Below are 27092 nucleotides of genomic sequence, written 5' to 3' on the forward strand. Positions count from 1 at the left end.
TAATCAAACAATTTGTTAATTAATCCTAACCATAAATATTTATTCAATCCCATTGAAAAACTTCTAAATTTTCATATATGAAATAACGGATTTAACGATGGCTCTGATACCACTGAAGGAAATTAAGGCTAAGGTATAGCAACGGAAATATAAAATTTTAGCCTACTTCCTTTTAACCATAGGATCCGTTAATCGTTATTTCATATAAAGAGGGATAAGAAGAAATACCTTTTGAAGAACAATCTACCGTTGTTAAAAAAGCGCCCACAATTCTTCTCCGAGTTCCCAAGCACGAAGTATAACACGGTGAGGTTAAGTTAGAATCAACCGTATGAGATGCAACCAAAATAGATTGCCTCTAATTAACCAACACAAGATCAAAGAGAAAGAAAGATAGATGAAATTAATCGATCGATGGAAGCCGTATGAATTCTTGTCCACGAACTAGGGGATGTGAATTCACTTTCTCTCTCTAATTGTATGTTTCGAAAATCACAATGAGGGGAGGGGTTAGGCTTAGTCGAAATTCATGTAGTAGGGGGGTATATATAATAACTTGTATCTAAACCCTAGTTAGATAGGAATAGGTTACTTAATAGGAATTCAATTCGGAATAGGATTCCCAATTATTATCTTATAATACATCTAATATATCTAGGATAATAATAAATAACCTAATTGGATAATAATAGGAGTATATTAATCTAATTAAAACTCCTAACTTAATTATCTCTTAATTAATTTAATTCATAAACCTAATCAAATTAGGATTAATGGAATTAAAATAATTCCTTATTTATTATATATAAATTTCGGCCCCCTCTATTTAAATGGGCCTTACTGGGCTCAATTGGGCTTCCATCTATTAATGACATCCATCTCTCTTTTGGTTCCAAGTCTTATGTGTGATCCATTAGGTTCTTACTACTTCTGGCCGTATGCAACTATTAAATTAATTTCTTCAAGAATTATATTTAATCCTTGCATAACGGAATGATGTACTGAGTATGTTATTGGCAAGTCTGTAATCATTCCCCCAGAGTCCGTTAAGAAGACAGGTTGATTCTGTCGTTAACCCTTCCGTATTAGTTACAATATAATTCGATCCTTTATCAACTACATCCTTGAACTGAATCTTATGACTATGGGTGATGTCAAGTCACATATAGCGAGACGTTCATTTTACTTGTATAGGCCGAGTCAACTCAAATAGATAGGTTAAGTGAAATATGTATTTCTTACTCTTAAGCTATCACCTTGCAAGGATTTAGAGTCGAGTCTTCCACAAGCGATCCTTGGATGTATCTCCCATTAATATGGAGTGATAAATGCTCAATCCAATGTATAACTACCCTGACATTACCTTATGTGACACCCAACCTTTACAGTTCACACCCCAGAGTCATCTCTGTTAAGGATCGTGGGACCGCAGGATCAAAGTCTCACATTCAGTAATTCAGGATGACCAATTAACATTCCTTTGAGTCTGAGGATTAGTTATACCTATTAATACCAATAAGATGAACAGGTGACAAGGATGAATCTACCCATCCTGTTATCTCAAATCGGATCCCCAATCCTAATGAACGACGTTTCATCGGATCTATGTAACTGTCCAGATATCTATATATATGAAGCTTGTGAGATCAGCTTTCTGTCGGACAGAAGACATTGTTACATACAAGTCTCAACAGTGATATATCAATCCTAAACATATCACTTGACTTGGGGTGGTTTTAAGTTTATTAGTTTATTATAAAGTTTTGTCTCACTTCATGCTTGTATGAACACTTTATAATCACTTTAAACAAACTTACGGATTTCCTTTTATTAGACTTTATTTAGTGCTTAAAAGGGATTGCCTTTATATATAGTTATAAAACATATATCTCATTAAAACAAATGATATAAAGAACAATTCATTACATTAAGTTTGTATCCTGCAACAATTGTCTATAGAACACTAAACCCCAACAATTTTGTCATCTAGCACATAAATCCCATTTTGTGATATTCCTGAAAAATAGAAAATCACATCTCTATAAAAGTCGCAATGTTTATTCTTTATTGAAATATGAAAGCCGTCATCAACAAGACAACTAATAGAAATAATGTTTCTAGACATTTCTGGAACATACAAACAGTTCCTTAATTCTATTACAAGCCCAGAGGGCAAACTCAAAGCATAATCTCCAATAGCGAGGGCGGCAACTCTTGCTCCATTTCCTACTCGCAAGTTTACGCTTCCCTTCTTCAATTCCTTAGTCCGATTTAGTTCCTGCATATTCGTACAAATATGAGATCCACATCCGGTATCAAGTACCCAAGATTCAGACTGTGAAATTGTATTTATTTCAATATAAAACATACCAGATGTTGAAGCACCGTCTTTTCCCTTCTTGAGGGATGCTAGGTACTCCTTGCAATTCCTTCTCCAATGCCCGTCTTTACCACAGAAGTGGCACTCTCCTTTGGGCTTCTTCACTTCCTTTCCCTTAGCTCTAGTGGGCATGACCCTCTTGCCTTTCTTGGAATGTTTAGGATTGGGAAAATTCCCTTTCCTCTTCTTTGATCCCTCTATGACAAGAGCTGGTATTGCCTTGTCTTTCTTCATATTGGGCTCAACTGTCTTAAGCATGTTTGCAAGCTCTTCAAGAGAGGTTTGCAAGTCATGCATCTGGTAGTTCATGATGAACTGTGAATAACTCTCTAGGAGGGATTGAATAATTAAGTCCACACTTAGTTCGTTATCCATCGCGAATCCAATATTAGAAAGCTTGGTAATATAGCCAATCATCTTGACACAATGTGTCATCACAGATGTGCTATTAGGCATGAATATGACTGCGATAATACAGCGTGTTAATAACAATTTGTGTGTATTTTAGGTGAAATTTCCTTAATAAAAGGACTTATAAGTGTTTCATGCAGATTTGTATTGGTTAAGTAAAAAAGGGCTACTACACAGCCTGTTTTGCAACAAACCTTGAGGAGTCGAGCACCTTTGATCCAGCGGATCTCCGCTGCGTACTCGATGACGGATAGCGACTGGACAAGTGGCAGGAGCGGCGTGGCAGTGACAGCAGACGTAGGAAAGGCATAAAAGCAACATGATGACAAGATGGATCACCCCCTTGAGTGTTCAAGGGTCAAATTAGAATTAATCATTTCCTAGTAACTTAGCTGTAGAAAAACAATCTTTTTGTAATATTTTATGGTACGGCTCGTATTTCTTCCTTTATATAGACGTAGTGGAGGGAAGGAGAGGAGTACCTTTTGACTTCGGATAATCGTTTAACTAGAATTTTTGGTTTCTTTGAGAGACGAAAAGCTCTCTAAGGAAGATGACTCCATCAGTGGAGGTTTGTGGAAATAACTCAGGCTGTTCACTCTACACTATGAGTGAGTAGTCATTTTGAATGGGTTTGGCCAGTTAGGGCCGGTTATGTAAGTCGTTTATTATCTTATTTATGAATGAATGTTGATATATTATGATGTGCTTGACAAATCTTTAACTCCATTGCTAAATGCATGTATGATAGTGTTAGATGCATGATAGGAAACTGCTTTCATCTTCACGGAACTACTTGTCAAGCATTCAACCCCGAAACAGAGATGTCAGGAGGTTGTATCAAGGGTTTTCTTCATTGAAATGCTGTTTCGATCGTAATGCGAGAAAGAACCAACTTTAGGGATGCTTAAGGTTGTAGTACGTCTTAGAATCTTAAGAACACACGAGAGTTGACTTAAGAGGGCATTAAAGTAGAGACCTTGACTTCACTTTACGTCATTCATGAATAAATAGGATGTTTATAGACTAAAGTAACCTGTTCCGCTACGCTTAACCTGTTCTGCCTTTTATCATCATTAAATACTCCTTTTTAATCTCCTAAACCATTGACTTTGCTACTGTTTTAAACAACTTCTCCTAATCTAAAGAAGTTACGCACACGAACACCATGTTCTACAAAGTATTTCTTGTAAACTTTGGTCCTCAATCCCTGTGGATACGATACTTGACTTATCACTTTATTACTTGTATGTAGTACACTTGCTAGAGTCCATTCAGGAGACAACAAGTTTTTGGCGCTGTTGCCGGGGATTGAAAGCAACAAAGTCTATTCGAACTTTTCTGCGAAACAAGGTGTTTTTAATCTGTTTGCTAAATAGTGCAGCCAGAAGGAATATTTATCGGTTTATGCGCAGAGCTGGACCTCATGTTTTCCCTATAGATCTCGAATTGGAGAGAACGTGTAGACGAAACAGAGCGGGAGCTCGACGTGCAAGAGAAAGAGAACGACAAAGAGAGAGAAGAATGGCTGGAAGGGTACCACCCGAACAACCAGTTCAACCAAACCAGGAAGAAGAGGGAGAGAATAACAACCCTCCTATCATACAAATCAGAGATTATTCAAGACCAGCCACTGAAGGACATTCATCATGGATCGTGTTTCCCAACGAAGGGAACAACATGTTCGAGGTGAAGCATCTATGATACAAATGTTGCAGGCAGCAGTACAGTTCAATGGATACCAGTCGAAAGATCCAAATGGGCATATCCTTGAATTTATCACGCAGTGCAACACTTTCAGATCAAACAGGGGCATTTCTGACGACGTAATTAGACTAAAACTGTTTCCTTTTTCTCTAAGAGATAAAGCGAAGAATTGGTTGAAAAACTTACAACCAAGAACGATTACTACTTGGGAAGAAATGGCCAGCGCTTTCTTAATGAAATATTTCCCACCAAGACAAGCCATTAAGCTCAGAAACGAGGTTTCCCATTTCGTGCAAGAAGAGGATGAATCCTTAGCCGAGGCATGGGAAAGGTACAAGGAATTACTAAAGAGAGTCCCCAATCATGGCATCTCGATGTGGATGCAAATGTAGAACTTTTACAATGGGGTAACCAACATTTATAAGATCCAGATCGAGTCCATAGCCAATGGAAACCCCGAAGATCTGGAACCACAAGCCTTGTACGACCTTATTGAGAGAGTAGTAAGCACAAGTTATAACTCGCACTCCGCCAGAAGTGAAGGAAAAAGAGCGGGAAATGAAGATGTTGTGTCAAAATTGACAAGCCAGGTAGAACAGCTTGCCAAACAGCTCGGCAAGATAAATGTGTCCTTGATCCACAATGAACCACCATTCAATGACATTTGTGATTTTTGTGGAGGCCTTCATTTCAGCATCAACTGTCTCGGAGTTAAGCAGAGAAAGGGTGCACAGGCAGAATGTGATTATGCAGGGTATAATCAGAGGAATCCACCGAACCCATATTCTAACATATAACCCCGCCACAAGAAATCATCTGAATTTCGGATGGACAGGCCAGCCCAACCAGCAGAAACAACCGAGATATCAACAACAGCAAGGAGGACACTACCAGAGGCAACCCCAGCAGCATTATAAACAACCTGTTCCACCAAAGGAAGATATAGAGCCAGATATGAAGACGATGATGATGCAGTTCATGAAACAGACACAAGCATCAATTAAAAATCTGGAAACACAAGTCCATCAATTAGCTGCATCTACGTCAAAAGGGAAGGGAATAATGCCAAGCAACACAGAACCAAACCCAAAGGGCGATGTCCTGACAATCACCCTGAGATCTGGTAAGCAAACTCAACCCATTATATCTACTGATGAAAATGCTGAATGAGCAGAAACATCCGAAGAAACTGAAGGAGAGCAGGAATAGACTATTCCTAGTCAAGAAGAAACCAGGAAGACAAAATCTACCAGTGAGCAGGATCAGGGGGAAAGCGAAAAGATGTACAAGCCACCTCCGCCGTATGTTCCTCCTGTGCCATATCCAACGCGGTTGATCAACAAAAAGCTGGAAGAACAGAATTCTAAGGTGTTAGATACCTTAAGGAAGTTGCACATCAACATTCCGTTCATCGAAGCACTTGCACAGATGCCGTCATATGCAAAATTCTTGAAAGATCTCCTGTCAAACAAGAAAAAGCTGGAAAACATATCCATGATCCAACTCAACAGAGATTGTTCATCAATACTCCAGAACAAGCAGCAGCTTCAGAAAAAGCTAAAAGATCCAGGAAGTTTTTCTATCCCTTGTTCAATTGGAAGGTTAAATATTGAAAATGCACTATGTGACCTAGGAGCTAGCATAAACCTAATGTCATATTCTGTATATGCTAAACTAGGATTAGGAGAGCCACAACCAACCAGAATGTCTATTCAATTGGCCGATCGCTCAGTATGTTATCCTAGGGGAGTTGTGGAAGATGTGTTGGTCAAAGTAGGAAAATTCATATTGCCTGTTGATTTCATCATAATGGACATAGATGAAGACCTGCATGTTCCTATTATCCTAGGTAGACCGTTTTTAGCTACAGGTAAGGCATTGATAGATGTGGGGGAGGGACAACTTTTCTTGAGAATTAATGGGGAGGAGATCATTTTCAAAATGAATGAGGCAATAAGACGAGCTAACACTAGTGATGACACATGTTGTTTCTTAGATAAGTTCCAAAGTCTAACCCCTTTGCAGGAACAGGACACTCTAGAGAGTCTATTGGGAGAAGAGGTGAACATATGTGAAGGAATAGGTTGTTCCATTGAATCCAACTTACCTACACCCCCTTTTGATCCTACTGTGCCCACTCATCAAGAACCACCGGAGATACCAACTGTGCCATTATCTAAACCAGAATTGAAACCGTTGCCTTCACACCTCGAGTATGCATTCCTAGAACCACCCAGCGAGAGTCCAGTTATTATATCCTCAAAGTTAACTCCTGATCAGAAAGCTCAACTCATGAAAGTTCTGCGAAGGAACAAGGATGCAATCGCATGGAAAATTGATGATATCAAAGGGATCAGTCCAACAGTCTGTGTCCACAGAATTTTGATGGAGAAGGATCACAAGCCGTCTGTCTAGCCACAGCACAGATTGAACCCCCACATGAAAGAGGTCGTGCGAAAGGAGGTGATCAAGCTGCTGGATGCCGACATTATTTACCCAATTTCTGATAGTGTGTGGACCAGCCCTGTTCACGTTGTACCAAAGAAGGGAGGAACAACCGTGGTACTCAACGAGAAAGATGAGTTGGTCCCTACGAGAACCATAATAGGATGGTGAGTTTGTGTGGATTACGGAAAGCTCAACGAAGCCACAAGGAAGGATCACTTTCCTTTGCCCTTCATTGACCAGATGTTAGAACGGTTAGCGGGGTATGCATTCTATTGTTTCCTTGACGGTTACTCGGGGTACAATCAGATTGCAATTCACTGTGAGGACCAGGAAAAGACAACGTTCACATGTCCATGCGGGACCTATGCCTACAAGCGCATACTGTTCGGACTGTGCAACGCTCTAGCCACGTTTCAAAGATGCATGACGTCTATATTTCATGATATGGTGGAGCGAACTGTAGAAATATTCATGGATGACTTCTCTGTTTATGGAAACTCTTTTGAGAGCTGTCTAAACAACCTCGAGGCCGTGCTTGTGCGATGCAAGGAGACCCACTTGGTCTTGAATTGGGAGAAATGCCACTTCATGGTTACAGGTGGAGTTGTTCTCGGGCATAAAATCTCAGAAAAGGGGATGGAAGTGGATAAGGTTAAAGTGGAAGTGATAGAGAAGCTGGCTATTCCAACTAATGTAAAGGATGTGAGAAGTTTTCTAGGGCACGCAGGGTGTTACCGCCGGTTTATCAAAGATTGCACTGCCTTTGTCAGCATTACTTCATAAGGATGCGGAATTTTCTTTTGGTGCAAGCTGTCTAAAGGCTTTCGAACTGTTGAAAGGCAAGCTGATCAACTCGCCTATACTGGCAGGACCCGACTGGGAACAGCCTTTTGAGATGATGTGTGACGCAAACGATACGTGTGTGGGAGCTGTTCTCGGGCAAAGGGTTGAGAAGAAATTCAGACCTATCTATTATGCAAGCAAAACATTAACCGAGACCCAGCAAAATTACACCACGACAAAGAAGGAGCTCCTCGCAGTTGTGTATGCTTTCGACAAATTTCGCCCCTACTTGGTGCTGTCAAAAGTTATTGTTCACACAGACCATACTGCACTACGCTACCTGTTCGCCAAGAAGGATACAAAACCAAGGCTGATACGGTGGTTGCTTTTACTTCAAGAATTCGATCTCGAAATTAAGGATAAGAAGGGAACGGAAAATGTAGCAGCTAATCATTTGTCAAGAATTCCTCACCAAAGCAACCAAGAACAACCTGAGATTTTGGAGAGTTTTCCATACGAACGTCTCTATATTGCACAGCCTGCTTCATGGTTTGCTGACATTGCCAATTATCTAGCCAGTTCACTTAAACCTCACAACCTGTCCACTAATCAAAGGAGGAAGTTCTATGCTGAAATTAAATATTATTTTTGGGAGGAACCCTATCTTTTCAGGTTGTGCGCCGACCAAATTATTCGAAGATGTATATCTCAAGAGGAGGGACATGCTGTTCTAAGCCATTGTCATGATCGAGAAGCTGGAGGACACCATAGCGCTAGCAGAACTGCAGCAAAAGTACTTCAATTAGGTTTTTTCTGGCCAACACTTTTTAAAGATGCCAATCTATTCGTTCGCACTTGCAATGAATGCCAACGAACAGGCAATATCTCAGCTAGAAATGCCATGCCTCTCAATAACATAGTTGTTTGTGAAATTTTTGATATATGGGGCATAAATTTTATGGGACCACTCCCTACATCCTTTGGGCATAAATATATCTTAGTAGCTGTTGATTATATGAGCAAGTGGGTTGAAGCAATGGCTAGCCCCACCAATGACGCTCGTGTGGTCGTGAAATTCCTGAAAAGGCCGTTTGCCAGATTCGGTGTCCCACGAGTGATCATTAGTGATCAAGGGACCCATTTTTGCAATGCAAAATTTGAAAAGCTGATGGGCAAGCTTGGGGTCTCTCATAGAATTGCCACACCTTACCATCCACAAACAAGTGGACAGGTTAAGATTTCGAATCGTGAAATCAAAAGAATTTTAGAGAAAACTGTTTAGATTACTATACAGCAAGTCTTGTCACTTGCCGGTTGAAATGGAACATAGGGCTTTTTGGGCGTTAACTTTCTTAAATTTTGAGCAACAGGCTGTGGGAGATCAACGAAGACTTCAACTCTGTGACATGGAAGAGTTCAGGCTGTTTTCGTATGAAAATGCGGTGAATTATAAAGACAAGACCAAGATGTGGCACGATAGAAAAATCTAGATGAAGACGTTTCACGAAGGACAAAGAGTTATCTTGTACAATTCGAGACTCAAGTTGTTTCCTGGGAAGCTGAAATCAAGATGGACAGGACCTTATCGAGTAAACAAGGTGTTTGGTCATGGTGCAGTTGAAATTGGGAAGGAGGGTCAGGAACCTTTTAAGGTGAATGGGAAAAGACTGAAACCCTATCTAGAGAATGATCACACAAGGAAGATCGATACAGTTCACTTCCAAGACCCCCCGCGCCAGTAGAAGCACAAACAGGGTGTTCGCTACAAACACCAATTGTAGCACAAGTAACTTTGCATTTAAATTAGTTTGCATTTCAAATTTTGTTAAATTTTGTTAAAGGTAGTTTAGATCCATTTTGTGTCGTGCAATGGTCCGTAATATGTGTTGAAACACCTTTCCACATGATTTTGATTTGACAAAATTATTTAAGTAATGATAAAAATATTCTAACACATTAAATTTAAATGCTTTGATTTATTACACTAATGTGTTTGTTCAATGTTGAGTTTAATTGTGTATAAGACATTGAGATTAAAAAGCCCAAAGGCCCATAAAGTGGAAGTCAAGCCCAAGTCAACACATCAATACCATTCGGCCCAAGAGTTCAAAACGAAGCTGTATCAACTAAAACGACGACTCAGCAAGAGAAGGATCGAGAAGCCTTCGTGGCAAAAGCTTCAAGTAGAAGCTGCTGAGTTAGACGACAAAGCAGTCTGGACAGCGGCAGGCAATGTTCAACTTCTAGACAAAGTATTTCTACTTTGGGAAAAGTTCAGAAGGCGCAGAAAGCTGTCTTGTGGACTTTTCCTTAAATGTCGAAACATCCTGTCGAAGACTGACGAAGACAGAAGATGCGTGAATCCTATTGGCCAACGACGCTGAGCATGCCCAGAGTGACAACGACATGAAGCCGTTTCCCTCCAACGGTTATTTCGAAATTCGAAATGACCAGGTGCCTCAAGTGTCACTATATAAAGGCCATCCATTTGCTTCAATCGATGCAGAACTTCAATTAGTCGAAACGCTGACCAAATTCATACTCGAATATTCTGTGAGAAAAGCAAAGCAAATACCTTACACCAATTTCCATCTTATTGTGTAAAAGTCTAGAGTGATTTCCAATCATCTAAAGTGTCTTAACAATCGTTGTTTAGGACAAACACTTTATCATTTCTAGAAGAATAGAAAGGAGAGGCTGAGTACTCGGTTATAGTACTCAGCGTAGATATAGGAGTGAGTAGAGGTATAGAGGAAGGTACTCTTGTTATACTCAGCTTCTATTTGTAAAAGGTTTCGTGCTCTACCTTTAAAGAGCTCAGTAGAGAATTCAAAAAGCTCGGAACGAGTTCCGGGGACTGGACGTAGGCGGAGAGGCCGAACCAGGATAAGTATGATGAGTAACATCTTTCTAACCCTTAAACTCCTTAATATATATTGCTTGCTATAAAACTGACTAAGTAAAGAACTTATGCTGAGTTAAGTCTACTAAGAAGCTGAGTTCAGGATTAGACTCTAAGTGCTATCTCCTGACTCAAGTAAAGAAGCAGACTTAGTCACAAGTTGACTAAGCTTGTGTCTTGAATCTACTTAGTGACGTTGTGTAAACCTTTTCATAAGAAAAGAAGTCAGCCTCAACGGACAAATTTTTAAATAGTTCCTATCCCCCCCCCTTGGAACTAACTTGTCACGTTATAAGGGACCAACAATATGTACTTCCGGCGCAAGCAAAGATGTAAAACTTACACCTTTTCCACAAGGGTCGAGTTTTACGTTTTTACTTGTTCAAATAGGGAGTTGATTTACCTTTCCATTGATGGGCTGTCCTTGGAAACTGGGAGGCGAACTAAAAGTCTGAAAAAGTAAAATGTCTCATCATATTCACTAGGTACTTCTTTCACATGCTCTCCTTTCCTCGATAAAATCCAACGGATAGGGGAGTCATAAATTCAAATTTAGAAGCGTGACCGTTCGTCGCCCTAGTGTCTCTTCGGAGAAACGTGCCTTTTGCCAACCACTTGTCCAGGTGGCATCCTTTGGACCGCTCTCATAAAGGCGGGTTGGCAACAGGACGTTTCATTTCCTCTCCCTACTTAAGGAGACCAACAAAAATATGGCGCCTCGTTCGACTTGCATTATTTTCACACTTTTGTTTCACGGTTCACCACATGCTCTGTGCTCTTTATCATTGGGAAACCCTATTTAGACTTGAGCACAGGATGAGAACTCGTGGATCTGGCAAGCAGGTAAAAATCGAAGGATCAACAAAGAAAGAAAAAGCTAAGGGCAAAATGACGGGAGCAAGCACAAATGCTTTCATCCCTGATGAAAAATTGGTGAAAAAGCTGTCTCAGTTCAAAGATGCGGCCGTGCAGACATACTACGAGGAACTTCCGCAACTAGAATTCGGACCTGTGAGAACAGTTTGCTGGGAGACCTTGAAGAAGCTCAAACTTGCCGAGCGTGTGCGGAAACTCATGAAGGCAGGCCATTTCGGCTGTTTCTTTGAAATGATGGAGGCGGCCTACAAAGAACTCACGTTGGAATTCCTGGCTACGTTTAAGCACCATCCCGAGATCACAGACCCAGACGAGGAAGGAAAGTTTAGTTTCAGGCCAATGACTCACACCCAGCGGCCTTCATTGAACATGTTTAACAGTTTATTGGGTGCCACGGATGACGATGACCTAGAGTCGGAAAGTTACAAGGAGGCGTTCACTCAAACCCCTGATGTGTTTGACCCACAAGCTTTCTAGCAATCTATTTCGGACCAGCCGAGGTATGACGGTAGTGCTTCCAAAGCTTCGAATATTGATGACTATGTCATCCGTTACCTACATAAACTGGTCTCTGGAACCGTCTTTGCCCGCGAAAACCAGGCCACTATTCCCCATGTCAACCTTACGGCTCTGTGGAGTATGACAACTGGGCCTAGAATGAATTTAGGCTATTGGTTTGGGGAGTACATTGCCAACTTTGGAAAGAAGAATTCCTCGGTCATTTGCTGTAGGATTATCGTGACTCTGATTGCAGAAGAAATTGGGGTTTTTAAGCCAGAGGACCGCACCCGGCTCACTGTTGTGAACCACCCTGACCAGATTGATTTAAGGAGTTTACGGAGCATGTTGTTTGGGAAACTGGTGAATGGTAAGTGGGTCTGGATGGCAGACTTTGTTGAAGCAACGAGAGTCGAAAGCCGAAAGAGAAAGTGTGAACCTACTATCTCTATCTCCTCTGAGTCCGAGCAAGTTGAGCACGAAAAAGACCTTGCCTTTTACATGAAATGTGCAAAGCTCACCAATGATGATATTGTTTGTAAGTTCAATGCCCTGTTTGTGCAAAATGTAGCTAACCGAGACCAGACCCATGCCCTTGAGCATAAAACTGCTACTCTAGAAGGAGAAGTGGATATGCTGAAGCGTCTCTGTGTAGAGGAGCATGGGCGGGAAAGTCCTTCGGGTACCTCGGTCAAAAGTCTGGTAAGAGCGAAATCTGCTGCCCCTAAAACACATGTCGCTACCTCCTCGAAAGGGGATGGTACTGCTCCTGCTAAGGATCGAGAGGTTGAGTCCTCTCATTCCCCACATGTCTAAACCTTCACACTTGTCGCTATCCAAGCATCCGGTAACACTTATAACCCTTCTTTACATTTATTGTTACACTCCAATGCGATCATGTTATGATTCTTTTTCTCCCGTTTGTAGTGTAACATTGGGGACAATGTTGATTTTTATTTGGGGGTGGGATGCATGCGTTTAACCTGAGCATAACATGATAAAAAGATGAAGCATGCTGTTGTTGTCAATATTATGTTCAATAAATACCCTCTAATAAATCTCGACGTCTGCTTTAAGCAAATTGTCCGTTATTTGTTTTCTTGTAATTATCTTATTCTCTCATCTAATTCCTAGCTGTTTGTGCTTTTGTGATTGCGATTTGAGGAAATACCTTTGTGTAAATTTTTTGAACTCCCAAATCAAGAAGTTCTAAAAAAATTTAAGTTTTAACTCAATCTTCACTTAAAGAATCTCCTGCTCCAATGCAAAAAGCCCTAAAATGTGAGAACTTGAGCCTACATTAGCATGAAAATGCACTGATTCTTCATGAGAGGGCTAGTGCGTATTGTCTTTAGGTAGGCATTGCTTTGGTTGCCTTGGTTAAATTTTGGACGAACATAGGAGGAAAAAGGCATTTAGATCCGAAATTCACTCCACAAAAGGCCTACCCGTGCTTTGCACTCACATTTTTAGGATATCCAACTTGAGCCTTGACCTATTTTTTTTAAAACACTACTTAAAGGAACCAATTCCCTTCACTGTAATCCCAAAATGCCTTGAATTTGTCTCATGCCTCAGAACAAGCTGCTCTAGTTAAAGAAAATGCAATTTTTGAAAAAAAAAATCTGAGTGTATAATGATCAAATTGTTGAAATAATGACATTTGAGGGATGATGATGGAGTGAGGGCCACTTTTCGAATAAGGTTAAAAGAAAAATAAAAATAAAAATCCCAAATAGGAATTGTAGAAGATAACAGAAAAATATTTGAATAAAGTCTCTTCATTTTCAAGACACATATTTATATCTTGAGCCTAAAATGAAATGTTTGGATGATTGTATTTTGTGTGTTTGAAGAATAGTTTGGCCGATGTTGTGAAACAGGCTGTGTGAAGTGATCAATGTTGAGTGCTGAGTATGGTGAATTGCATTGCATGTAGATAAAAACTCTTACACTTAAATGGCCATTCACTTCCATACCTTAGCCTTAGCCTAACATTACAACCTATGTTTAAGACCTTTTGACTATGATCGGAAATTTTTTGATCCATCGAGATAGGGCTAACGAGCAATGTCATAGCCTGACGATAGTGGTATTAAGCTGAGGAGCGATGATCCTTTCCCCTATGGCAACAAAGGCCATTCGAGAGTGAGTGAATCCTCCTGAACTTAGTGAGGCACTTGGAGCAAAGCAGGTGGTTTAAATGATGATTGAGGTTCAATTTGAAGATTTGAGGAATTTCATAAGAAAGGGATATAAATTTTAACTCTAGCAAAAACCTCATTAGCAATCACAAAGTGATCAAAAAGTTTTCTGTCATAAATTCTTTCTGATTGAATCATTTTCCTAAATCTGTTTCCCCTGTTCATCTTTATTCTCTAAATATTCTTCCATTATTCATACCTAATCCCTTGTGATGTTGTTGTTATTTTTACTTGAGGACAAGTAAGGATTCTATTTGGGGGTATTTGTTAGGCATGAATATGACTGCGATAATGCAGCGTGTTAATAACAATTTGTGTGTATTTTAGGCGAAATTTCCTTAATAAAAGGACTTATAAGTGTTTCATGCAGATTTGTATTGATTAAGTCAAAAAGGGCTACTACACAGCCTGTTTTGCAACAAACCTTGAGGAGTCTAGCACCCTTTGATCCAGCGGATCTCCGATGCATACCCGATGACGGATAGCGACTGGACAAGTGGCAGGAGCGGCGTGGCAGTGATAGCAGACATAGGAAAGGCAGAAAAGCAACATGATGACAAGATGGATCACCCCCTTGAGTGTTCAAGGGTCAAATTAGAATTAATCATTTCCTAGTAACTTAGCTGTAGAAAAACAATCTTTTTGTAATATTTTGTGGTACGGCTTGTATTTCTTCCTTTATATAGACGTAGTGGAGGGAAGGAGAGGAGTACCTTTTGACTTCGGATAATCGTTTAACTAGAATTTTTGGTTTCTTTGAGAGATGAAAAGCTCTCTAAGGAAGATGACTCAATCAATGGAGGTTTGTGGAATTAACTCAGGCTGTTCACTCTACACTATGAGTGAGTAGTCATTTTGAATGGGTTTGGCCAGTTAGGGCCGATTATGTAAGTCGTTTATTATCTTATTTATGAATGAATGTTGATATATTATGATGTGCTTGACAAATCTTTAACTCCATTGCTAAATGCATGTATGATAGTGTTAGATGCATGATAGGAAACTGCTTTCATCTTCACGGAACTATTTGTCAAGCATTCAACCCCGAAACAGAGATGTCAGGAGGTTGTATCAAGGGTTTTCTTCATTGAAATGCTGTTTCGATCGTAATGCGAGAAAGAACCAACTTTAGGGACGCTTAAGGTTGTAGTACGTCTTAGAATCTTAAGAAAACACGAGAGTTGACTTAAGAGGGCATTAAAGCAGAGACCTTGACTTCACTTTACGTCATTCATGAATAAATAGGATGTTTATAGACTGAAAGTAACATGTTCCGCTGTGCTTAACCTGTTCTGCCTTTTATCATCATTAAATACTCCTTTTTAATCTCCTAAATCATTGACTTTGCTACTGTTTTAAACAACTTCTCTCAATCTAAAGAAGTTACGCACACGAACACCCTGTTCTACAAAGTATTTCTTATAAACTTTGGTCCTCAATCCATGTGGATACGATACTTGACTTATCACTTTATTACTTGTATCTAGTACACTTGCTAGAGTCCATTCAGGAGACAACATGTGCCCTCTTGCATCCTACAACGATATAACAATTTTGATATCTCATAGCATTCACACCTAGTCTGTTTCCCAAACAACTCCTTTAGGTGCATGATGATGGAAAAGGCATCCCTTTCCTCATGTTGCATTTGCAATTCCGGTGTCATCGATGCAAGTATGATGCATCCCGCATGATCGTCATCAGCCTTGTGCTTTTGGTAAGCATCGATCTCTTCGTGGGAGCATCATCAGCCGGGTTAGGGGGTATCAATGTATCAAGTACATACCCTATCTTATCGAACTTCAAAACGATTTTGAGGTTGCGATACCAGTCAGTGAAGTTTGAACCGTTCAACTTGTTATCGCTAAGTATATTTTGCAGATTGGTTTTAGTCATGATTTTAGGAGTGTTTTAATTTAACCTGAGAGTGAGAAAGAGTAAACGTATGTTATTCATTTGCTTTAAAGTACATCAATCTAAAATTATAGGTCTTTTAATTTATTTTAAATTGCTCTCACTATTTTGCCAAATTAATAGCCCTCCATATTAATTCGAAGAATTTCACAAATCCTTTAGTGAGCTAGGATCCTAACTCCTGAGATTTCACCTTGAGTTTACTCAACAAGATAGTCTCATTTGTTAGGTAGATTCATGCAATCAATCACATCAATAATGTGATTCCTAGGTTATTGGGTTACTAACCACATTAGTAACTAGGTGCATTCTATGGTTACTTTGTTTTTGACAAAGTAAACCTTACTTGGTTATTTTCACCATTGGATGATGGAGTATAAAATTCATCCAATGGTGAAAACACACAAAGTAAGATTTACTTTGTCAAAAACAAAGTAACCATAGCCTTTACCTAGTAACTAATATGTTATTCATATTAATCCCAACCATATTGCCCATTAGTTTACGATAACATGAGTTTACCCATTCGATTATCATAATCTAATTTAAGTATTACCCCATATTCATGAAAAATGATTTTTCGATAATTCAGGTGTTACCATAAGACCCCGAGCTTGAGTTTACTCAACAACCCAAAGGCCCTCAGTACTGCCGGCTGAATTATAATATTAGGGAGGGGCAACCGATTTTAATAACTTGCTTATTTACTTAACTTTTAATTAGTGAGGGATTTTTATTTTAAGTCTCATAATCTAACCTAGTCTTGATTTGCTTTAGCATACATCAGACACATACATTGGTGTTATGGACATATTATCTAAATTATTCCGTTGAGCCAGAAACGGAATAAAAGGCCAAAAGGGAAATAATAACTATTACATATTTCTCTTTAGGTCCTCCGTCTTCTCCATGGCACCTTGAAATTACATATTAATTTCTATACTACTAAAGAAAACTTCAATTATCTTGAAGGGAATTAGATGAGAGGAGAAATTACAATAGATAGTAGATAGGCAGGACACGCAAGCCCTATTTTAAAAATACCAAAAGACTAAATAGAGGGTCCAAATATGTCCATAACTCCAAACATACATAGACTCAATTAAATAAATTTAATTGGTTGATTACATAAAATATTTATGTAATATTTAGGTTAATCGAATTAACTTATCAAATTAACTTTCATCCAATTTTAATTCTATCAGTTTCGTATCTTCTATATTTAATCTAATTAAATGTAGCAATTACATATTAGATTAATACAACTATACAAAATCTTATATATGCATATCCCGGTTATTTTGATTTTAATTCATTTAATACTTTTGATTTACAAATAGGTAAAACAAACTTTTAAATAAATTCTTTTATCCGATAATCAAAAACAGAAAACTATTAATTTCTGAAACATATATGTATATAAATATATATTTAAAAACTATTTTAAAACGATTTTAAAATATGTAGTTTCGGGCCGGGCCCGAACACGTGGCTGCTGCCGTTTGACAGCAGCCATTGCGTCTGGTCCGCCGCGAGGCAGCAACCGTAGGACAGCGGTCGGGTTGCGCCGTGAGGTGCAACCCGAGCTGCTGTCTGATGCGTGCGGCGCCTAGGTAGAGTTTCTATGACGAAAAATATATTACGATAAGTGCGTTATGGCTATAGATGTGATCTTCCTAATTACTTTATCTCTACTAGACGCTACAACTTAGGGGCAAGTGTACCCCGTCGTATCAAGTAATAATCCGGTTAAGACCAGGTTTCGAATCCGCGGGATTTATAACTGCAAGTATTAAACGACTCTGTTTTGTATGTTATCTAAGCGGTGAATACTTTGAGTTGATTCGGGGAACAACTACAAACTACTCCTAACTACGGGTGAGGCAAATTTATATAACAAAACTCTACGAAATGATATGGATGGAGATAAGTTATAAATATGACAAACAATGACTCCTAATGTATATACGGTTAATGATTTACTCTTGCAATGACGACTACGTGTAGTGTGACCGACCCGTGAAGTACTTAGACTACGTGGTTCCTAGTCAAGGCGTGTCTAATGCTTGGGATCAGAAATTAGGGCCCGTAAGTTCCGTGGCTTGTCAATTCCTACGGTTTCCGGAGCGTCACTTCCGGTAAGGCAACACCTATGTGAATCCCTAAAGATAGCCCGAATGGCGTCGGAAATCGCGTTCTCCTACACAATAATCAATTACGAGTATCAAAACAAGTAACAAACATCAACACATATATAGAAAAAGAGATTATGAATCATAAATTATAAATATGTAGAATGCAAATATGAAATACAACCAAGCCTAGTACATAGGAAGAGTACAAGCTAGTTAGCAAGTGAAAAGGGAAGAATCCACCCTCGGAACTAGCTAACCGGACTCAAAGCCGTCTCTTAGGTCTTGGAGGTGGAGCTTTCGAGCTTGGTGAACAGAGATGGAACGGAACTTTGACGGGATGCCGGAATCAACGAACAAGCTCTCAAGATGCTAGAGTTCAGCTATATAAAGCCTAAAAACAAAATCTAAAACTACAATAACAAGAACTTAATCTATATCAAGAGTTTTTTATATCCAAAAGAGAGATCTATGAAATGAGTGCTAGTCACTCCTATTTATACACATCAAGCTAGGGTAGATTTGTAATTTCACAAAGTACAAGCATGGAGCAACATTATTTTCTGCAGAATTCCCATCATACGCCTCGCGTATGGTGTGGAACGCCCCGCGTGTTTGCCCATTCCGTCAGAAATCTCCTGCATGTGGACCAAATCCAGATCTTGTTGTCTCAACCACGCCCCGCGTAGACTGGGGTGCGCCTCGCGTGGTTGAGTCTCTGAGTTTTTATTGCTTGAATTGGGTCTTTTACGTCGCACGTAGCTGAAGCACGCCTCGCGTAAATGAGTCTCTGAGTCTTTTAGGTTGAAGAACTTCCTTACACGTGATGCTCGTAAATTATATAGCGGTTAATAGGACAAGTGTATCCTATCGCAGCAAGTAATACAGTGCTAAGCACAGGATCGAACCACAAGGACTATTTATCACAACTAGTCGGCCCAAGGTGGGCACACAATTGTTCGGAAGGTTGAATATGTGGTGGAGTGATTAAAGAGGCAAATTTTCTAAAATAAAAGATAAAAGCGTTTGACAGGGAAGAATTCGAATTAATTGATGAAACAATCTAAGATGGGGATTCCCTTAATTGGATCCCATGTATGATTTACTGGGATTTAGTTTCATATCATAATGATAATTGACGGTAACCACCTAATTAACCACGTGGAGATTGTCAATCTCCTGTAGTCTATTCACATGCATTTGGTTGACGGCTTGATTCGGCATATAACCTAGGGCATGCAAAGCATTAGGGTGTGTGGTGATTAAGGCTAAAGTCGTAGCCCAGCCGCTAGCCCGCACTCCTAGTGGTCTCTAGCAAGGTCAGATTATGCTAATTCGGATTAGGTAGTTCCTTGGTCAGGTAACTACCTATCTGCAATCCTAAATTTGTCAGACTCAAGGCATTAGGTTCTGTTATGTCAGGCTAGTTGATCATCATCGAATCTCATTCTAGCAATCATCCTATCCCTGACAAATCTAAGACATTAAGCTCGCATAATCTAATCAATTGGAAACAATCCAGTAAACTGAATCCCTAATCATACATGGTTATGCAATCAAATCATCCCCATCCCAGATTGGATAGGGATTAGTTCATAGTTAAACTAAACAAGCAATTATTATAAGCCTGAATCATCATTAATTCAAATAAGCAAAAAGTAAGACACAGAATAAGGAATTAGGAATATAAAACCCGATTTCGTCTGATTCTGATTACAAATCGGGAGAGGACTCTCTCCTATATCAATCTTCAAGAAGCTAAGAACCATTTCAATCGAAGTAAATCAAAATAATCAAAACTAATACAAGGAAAGAGAGAGAAGAACAAAAAGGAAAAAGGAGTCCCCCCACAAAGATGACATCATGTTCTATTTATAGTGCAGGCTTAGTTAGGGGTAGTTTGGGCATTTTGCAGGTTGAAATTCGCACCTAGGGAGTGAGGAAACGCTGGGAAATTGCTTCCTATCGTTTCGTCTCGTCGAGACAAGAGGTGTCTCGACGAGACAAGAGGGTGTCTCAACGAGACACTAGGCATCTCGTCGAGACACCACGCGATGGTTCCCTTTGGGAACCATCGGCCCGCCTCGTCTCGTCGAGACAGGCAGTGTCTCGACGAGACGAGGGTCTGTCTCGACGAGACAGGCACTGTGTCGGCGAGACATGCACTAAATTGGGGCTGAATCCGGTTTTTCTTTGTTTTGGGCCCTGGACTTCCGAAAGTTGCTCCGACGGTCCCTGAATTGTCCGGAGGTGCTCCACAAGGCACGGGTCTGGTTCGAAAATGCTCAAACAGTCCCAAAGCACCTGAAAATACAGAAAATGCCATAAATAATGGAAATTACTGATTTTAACTGAAAGATAGCAAAATGATACTGAAATTAAATGGAAATAAAGCAAAAACGAACTAAAACAATCTTAAAAACCCTATATAAATGGGAGCTATCAACCCCCCCACACTTGAATCTTGCTTGTCAGCAAGCAAGAAAGAATCAAAGGCAACTAAAACTCAACAAATAGCTCCCGTACATAGACAAAGATCCACTGCATTTTTATCATCTATACGGTCTCAGACTACTCACGTCACAATTAAAAACAAAGTGAACCTCAGATAAATCTCCAAAACTGATTAATTAGTTTTATCAACCAACACTTTGCGAAAACAAAAAGGCGAGGACTACGATTGCTAGCTCACAGGTGGTCGCTCTTGCACTCAAGTGTTTGGGTGAAATATGAATTTGGCAAACGCTCTACAGTCTATTGCACAAAATGGTCACGTTGGAATTGCATCATCCATCCAGTCGAAATTACACATCACAATCAAACAAGATTATAGGTCTTCAAAGGGTTGTAACATAGGCTAAGGTTTGGGGGTAGGAAAAAGGGAATTTAGGCAAAAAGTTAATGACTCAACTAGCTGGAATATTTTTTCGCAAAAATTGGCACTTTTCCCGCTATATGCGAGATAGAAGCTCAAGGTTGATTTATTTCAGTTTGGGAAGTAATTAAAGAATGCCTTTTATCATTTCCTCTATAATTTATTCGGTTCAATTTTGAACCATATATATTTCTTTTCTTTTCTTTTGAGATAGAGGGGACAAAGGGTCAATTTGAATTGGTTACTTCTTCTATTTAGAATTACAACCTTTCAATGGTAGCTAATGGAAATTTGAAGGATGTGTGCCTAAGGATTTTCTAACCGAAATTGAGTCAATTAACTTGGGTGAGAAAGGGTATTTAGGAAGGCTAAGGGCTTGTAACAAGGTTTATCAAAGAAAATGGGTAAATAAGGCTCAAAGGGGCTGATCTAGTGGAATTGGTAAGGGATTTTGGCTAATCAAAGAATAGGCTAAGTTCACAAAGGGCTAAACCTAGATTGCCTAATCATTTCAAGTTCAATTATAACACAATATTCAACCAGTATTGGATGCAATTCCTATGAGCATAATGACAATAACTGTAATCCCACACCTAAGAGATCGATTGTTCCTAAAAATGAGTCTAAAATATTGACCTTTAGGCTCTAGCTCACAATTTAGGGGTTATTTGCAACAATCCTAGCCTCACCTAACGAAACGTTCCATGTCAATCTTAGTTAAATAACACTCTTTGGAGACTCAAATGTTGTTCACAAGTTTTTGCATGCATCGATTTCAACTGAGCTTTCAGACTTTCAAAGCACAATTTCAACTGTAATGTCAGGATTGCTAGATGCATCAAAAATCAACTGCCTAAGATTCTTTTTATTTCTAACTACTGAAAGCAAAATATTGAAAGCAAAAGCTAAACATGCCACAAAACACAAATAATGGCATAAAACATGCAATTGGTATATGTACAAAATGTCCTATCCTATTGCCTCCTCCCCCACACTAAATCATGCATTTAATTCCAAAAGATGCATATTTATGAAATTGAACAGTAAGTGAAAGAAAAGAGATATGATAGGAAAAACTCCCTCAGGGGGCCTCTATGTAACGCAGTGTTTCCACTACGCCCAAGTTATCTTCATAAATTTTCAGACGCTGCCCGTTGACCTTGAAAGGGGCATTGTGGCCGTTTGTGATCTCGACTGCTCCGGAGGAGAATAACTGGGTGACCTCAAACGGTCCATACCACCTCGACTTCAGCTTACCAAGGAATAATCGCTGCCTGGAGTTGTACAGTAAAACCTTATCCCCTACCTCAAAGTGGAGTTTGATTATTCTCTTGTCATGCCATCTTTTCGTCCTCTCCTTGTAGATCCGTGAATTCTCATAGGCACTGAGCCTGAACTCTTCCAGGGGATCAAGCTGCAATAACCGTTTCTCACCTGAAACTCGTGTATCAAAGTTTAGAAAACGGGTAGCCCAGTAAGCTTTATGTTCGAGTTCTACAAGGAGATGACATGCCTTACCGTAAACTAGCCTGAATGGGGACATGCCAATTGGTGTTTTGAACGCTGTCCTATATGCCCACAAGGCATCATCTAATTTGAGTGACCAATTATGCCTAGAGGAATTTACTGTTTTTTCAAGAATGGTTTTGATCTCTCTATTTGACACTTCAACTTGACCACTAGTCTGGGGATGATACGGGGTAGCCACTTTATGAGTGACCCCATATTTATGCAGGACCTGTTTAAAAGCTTGATTACAAAAATGAGACCCTCCATCGCTAATAATGGTGCGGGGGGTGCCAAACCGTGTGAAGATATTCTTTTGCAAGAATCGGATGACAGCTCGCGCATCATTACTAGGCAGGGCTACAGCCTCCACCCATTTAGAAACGTAGTCCATGGCTATAAGGATGTACTCGTTTTTGAGCGACTTCGGGAAAGGTCCCATAAAGTCTATCCCCCAAACATCAAAGATTTCACAGACTAAAATTGGTTTCATAGGCATGGCATGTCTCTGTGAAATGTTACCAGTTCGTTGACACTTATCACAGTTTTTAACAAAATTAAAAGCATCATGGAAGATTGTGGGCCAATAGAACCCACTTTGGAGTACCTTAGCTGCAGTTCTGTCCGCGCCATGGTGGCCACCTACCTCTTTAGAATGACAGAATGCAAGGACGGAAGCTACCTCCTCCTCAGGAATGCACCGACGGATGATGTTGTCGCCACAAACCTTGAATAGGTAGGGATCATCCCAGAGGTACTGCTTTGCGTCGTGCAGGAACTTCCTCCTCTGCTGGTAAGAGAGGTCTAGAGGGATCAGCTTTCCTACAAGGAAATTAGCAAAATCGGCAAACCAAGGGACATGTCTAATTGACAGTAAGTGCTCGTCGGGAAATGTCTCCTGGATGTCTGCATCGGTGTCTGCATCCACCTCCTCTTGTTCCAATCTAGAAAGATGATCAGCAACCACATTTTCAACTCCCTTCTTATCTCGTATCTCCAGATCAAACTCCTGCAGTAATAGAATCCACCTAAGGAGTCTAGGTTTGGCATCCTGTTTTGAAAACAAATACCTCAATGCAGCATGGTCAGTGTAAACAATAACTTTTGAAAGCACCAAATATGAACGAAACTTGTCAAGTGCAAAAATCACAGCTAATAACTCTTTTTCTGTGGTGGTATAATTTAATTGAGCGTCATTCAGAGTTCTACTAGCATATGAAATTGGTCGGCAAATTTTATCCACTTTTTGACCTAAGCATGCACCTACAGCTGTGTCACTAGCATCACACATTAGCTCAAATGGTAAATCCCAGTTGGGACTAACCATTATGGGAGCTTTAATCAATTTGTCTTTTAAAGTGTTAAAAGATTCAAGACATTCAGGTGTGAAAACAAAATTGGCATCCTTCAGCAACAATTGGGTCATAGGCCTGGCAATTTTAGAAAAATCCTTAATAAAGCGCCTATAAAAACCAGCGTGGCCTAAAAAACTCCTAACTGCTTTGACACTGGAAGGGGGAGGTAGTTTTTCAATGACCTCAACTTTAGCAGGGTCTACCTCAATCCCTTTTCGTGATACCTTATGCCCTAAAACTATACACTCAGTGACCATAAACTGACACTTTTCCCAGTTTAGGACTAGGTCAGTTTCCTCACATCTTTGCAGCATTAATCCCAAGTTATGCAAACATCTATCAAAAGTAGTACCAAAAACAGAAAAATCATCCATAAAGACCTCCATGAATTTTTCTATCATATCAGAAAATATAGCTGTCATACACCTCTGAAACGTAGCAGGTGCATTGCACAACCCGAAGGGCATCCGTCTATATGCAAATGTCCCAAAAGGGCAAGTGAAAATGGTCTTTTCCTGATCGTCAGGATCCACTGATATTTGCATGTAGCCCGAATACCCATCCACACAACAGAAGAAAAACTTACCTGCCATGCGTTCAAGCATTTGATCAATGAACGGATGCCCACACACATTCGCCACCCGGTAGTTTTCCGTACCGGGATTAGTTCATTCTTCTCATTCAATGTCACTATTGTGCCCCCCTTCTTCGGCACTATATGCACGGGACTCACCCACTGGCTGTCAGAGATTGGATAGATCATCCCTGCATCAAGCAACTTAATTACCTCAGCCTTCACTACTTCCTTCATTTTTGGGTTGAGTCTTCTCTGTGGTTGAGCAGTCGGCTTCACCTTATCCTCCATATAGAGCCGGTGTTCACAGAGAGACGGGCTGATTCCCTTGATGTCAGACATTTACCATCCAAACGCTCCCTTGTGCTTCCTCAGCACCTCCACCAAGCGATCTTCCTCAGGACCTGTAAGTTCAGCCGAAATAATCACAGGTAAGTGTAAAGGAGGTGCCAAGAACACATATTTTAAATGGGCAGGTAACGGTTTGAGATCGAGGGTTGGTGGTTCTTCAATCGAGGTCTTAGGCCTTGTCTTGGTTTCTTTGTCCAAGAGTTCGTCATGCTGGGCCCAATGACAACCCTCTTTACCTTCTACCTCGGTCTCCAAATCCAATGGCTCCTCATCTAGTTCAATACTCAGGTTCCGTTCTTCAGTTTCCTGGAAAACATTCTCAACCAAAGAGTCAGTTACGCTCAGAAAATTACAACATTCATCATCAATAGAAAATTTCATAGATTTTAGAATGTTGAATTCAACTTCCTCGTTTTGAAGCCTGAGAATCAATTTGCCTCCCTTAACATCAATCAGTGTTCGTCCAGTGGCGAGAAAAGGCCTCCCTAATAAGATCGGGACTTGATCATCTTCTTCAATGTCCATGATCACGAAGTCAGCTGGGAAGATGAACTGATCTACCTTGACCAAAATGTCTTCCACCACTCCAACCGGACGCCTTATAGACCTGTCAGCCAACTGAATTGTGACTGACGTAGGCTTTGGGTCTCCCATTCCTAATTTCCTGTAAACAGACAACGGCATAAGATTTATGCTTGCACCAAGATCACATAAAGCACGTTTAAAATGAACCTTGCCTATTGTACAGGGAATGCTAAAACTACCAGGATCTTTAGATTTTTTAGGTAACGGATTTGTTAGCATGGCAGAACATTCCTGGCTTAGCATTACAGTCTCATGATCTCCTAATTTTCTCTTTTTAGAGATCAGCTCTTTTAAAAATTTTCCGTACACAGGCATATTCTCAAGAAGTTCAAGAAACGGGAGGTTAATCTCGATTTTCTTAAACACATTTAACATTTTGGAATAATCCTTGTCTAACTTAGCTCTCCCAGAAGTAGGATAAGGCAAGGTAACCTGTGTTGGTGGTACATCAGTTTCAGTAGTCGGAGTTGGATCAGAAACACTTACATGTGGAGCAGACGGGGTAGAGATATTATCAGGAATGGGGTCTGAAACCTTGTCTTGCTGAGGCACAAAGTCTGGTGCGCTTACCTGTGTTCCGCTCCTAAGCGTGATTGCTCGTGCTTCCTCTTCTACCAATTTACTGACCTGTGTTTGAAGCCTTTGGCAGAAAGCTTCATTGTGTGCCATCCTTCCTTCTATGGCACTCAGGCTCTCTCTCAGGACATCTATACTTCTCTCCCATTCAGTCTCAGAACCTGATCCTCGGTGTCTGTTCTGCTGCCAAAGTGTGCTATTTGACCCATACTGTTTTAGATAATGGATCTGTTCAAGTACCATCGGGCACTCCACGTTCTTGTGCCCTCCGCTGCAAACCTCACAGCTTGCTACTGGTTCTAGTGATTTCAGGTGAGTCCCCAGCAGATCTACTTTTTCTGTAAGCGCTGCTATCTGATGATTTGATTCTGAAAATATTCCAGGGAACTCTTCAGCTGTTGTGCCTCTTTTTGGAGCCGACTTCTCAACTTGTCAACATGCACTTCGTTCAGCTAATTCTTTCATCAGATTGTACGCTTGAACTGCAGTCTTGTTGAATAGATTTCCTCCCGCTGCTGCATCCAGAAAGGCACGGCTGACAAGAGATATTCCTGAGTAGAACATGTCAACAAGCTGGTACCGCTGGTAACCATGGTGGGGGCACCGTCTTAACAACTTCTGGAACCTCTCCCAGGCTAGATGTAAGTTCTCACTGTCGGACTGCCTAAACGAGGTGATGTCGCTTCTGAATTGTGCAGTCTTTGACGGAGGGAAGTACTTTGCTAGAAACGTTGATACTGTAGTGTCCCAGTCAGTGAGAGACCCTGGCTCAATGGATTGTAGCCATTCTGCAGCTTCTTCTTTCAGAGAAAATCTAAACAGCTTCTGGAAGGTCTGTTCAGATGTGACGTCTTCGCACTTGAAAGTGCTGCAGTATTCCATGAATTTGTCAAGATGTGAGTTAGGATCTTCATAGTAATCCCCACCGAACTGTCCCGAGTTCTGGATCATCTGAATCATTGTTGGTCTGATTTCAAATGACATTGCTGTTATTGTCGGATCGAGGATGCCAGAG

The 27092-nt window shown here is 40.2% G+C and overlaps 1 protein-coding gene and 2 non-coding genes across 3 annotated transcripts; 1 reads left to right on the plus strand and 2 right to left on the minus strand.

Moving 5' to 3' along the window:
• Window positions 1–4761: 4761 nt before the first annotated feature.
• On the minus strand, window positions 4762–4868 carry LOC136221374 (small nucleolar RNA R71). Its single transcript, XR_010685140.1, has one exon. It is a non-coding gene; the product is annotated as a small nucleolar RNA R71 (small nucleolar RNA).
• Window positions 4869–21925: 17057 nt separating this feature from the next.
• Window positions 21926–24907, minus strand: LOC136217204 (uncharacterized). The gene is made up of 6 exons (XM_066003798.1): window positions 24578–24907; window positions 24225–24506; window positions 23403–24110; window positions 22628–23105; window positions 22388–22573; window positions 21926–22035 (listed from the first exon to the last, which is right to left on the minus strand). The coding sequence occupies exons 1-6, from the start codon at window positions 24905–24907 to the stop codon at window positions 21926–21928; spliced, it is 2094 nt and encodes a 697-aa protein (XP_065859870.1).
• A 1756-nt stretch (window positions 24908–26663) lies between these two features.
• On the plus strand, window positions 26664–26770 carry LOC136221290 (small nucleolar RNA R71). The gene has a single exon (XR_010685064.1). It is a non-coding gene; the product is annotated as a small nucleolar RNA R71 (small nucleolar RNA).
• Window positions 26771–27092: the final 322 nt, after the last annotated feature.

Source organism: Euphorbia lathyris, chromosome 2 (genome assembly GCF_963576675.1).
Source record: "Euphorbia lathyris chromosome 2, ddEupLath1.1, whole genome shotgun sequence".
Taxonomy (NCBI): domain Eukaryota; kingdom Viridiplantae; phylum Streptophyta; class Magnoliopsida; order Malpighiales; family Euphorbiaceae; genus Euphorbia; species Euphorbia lathyris.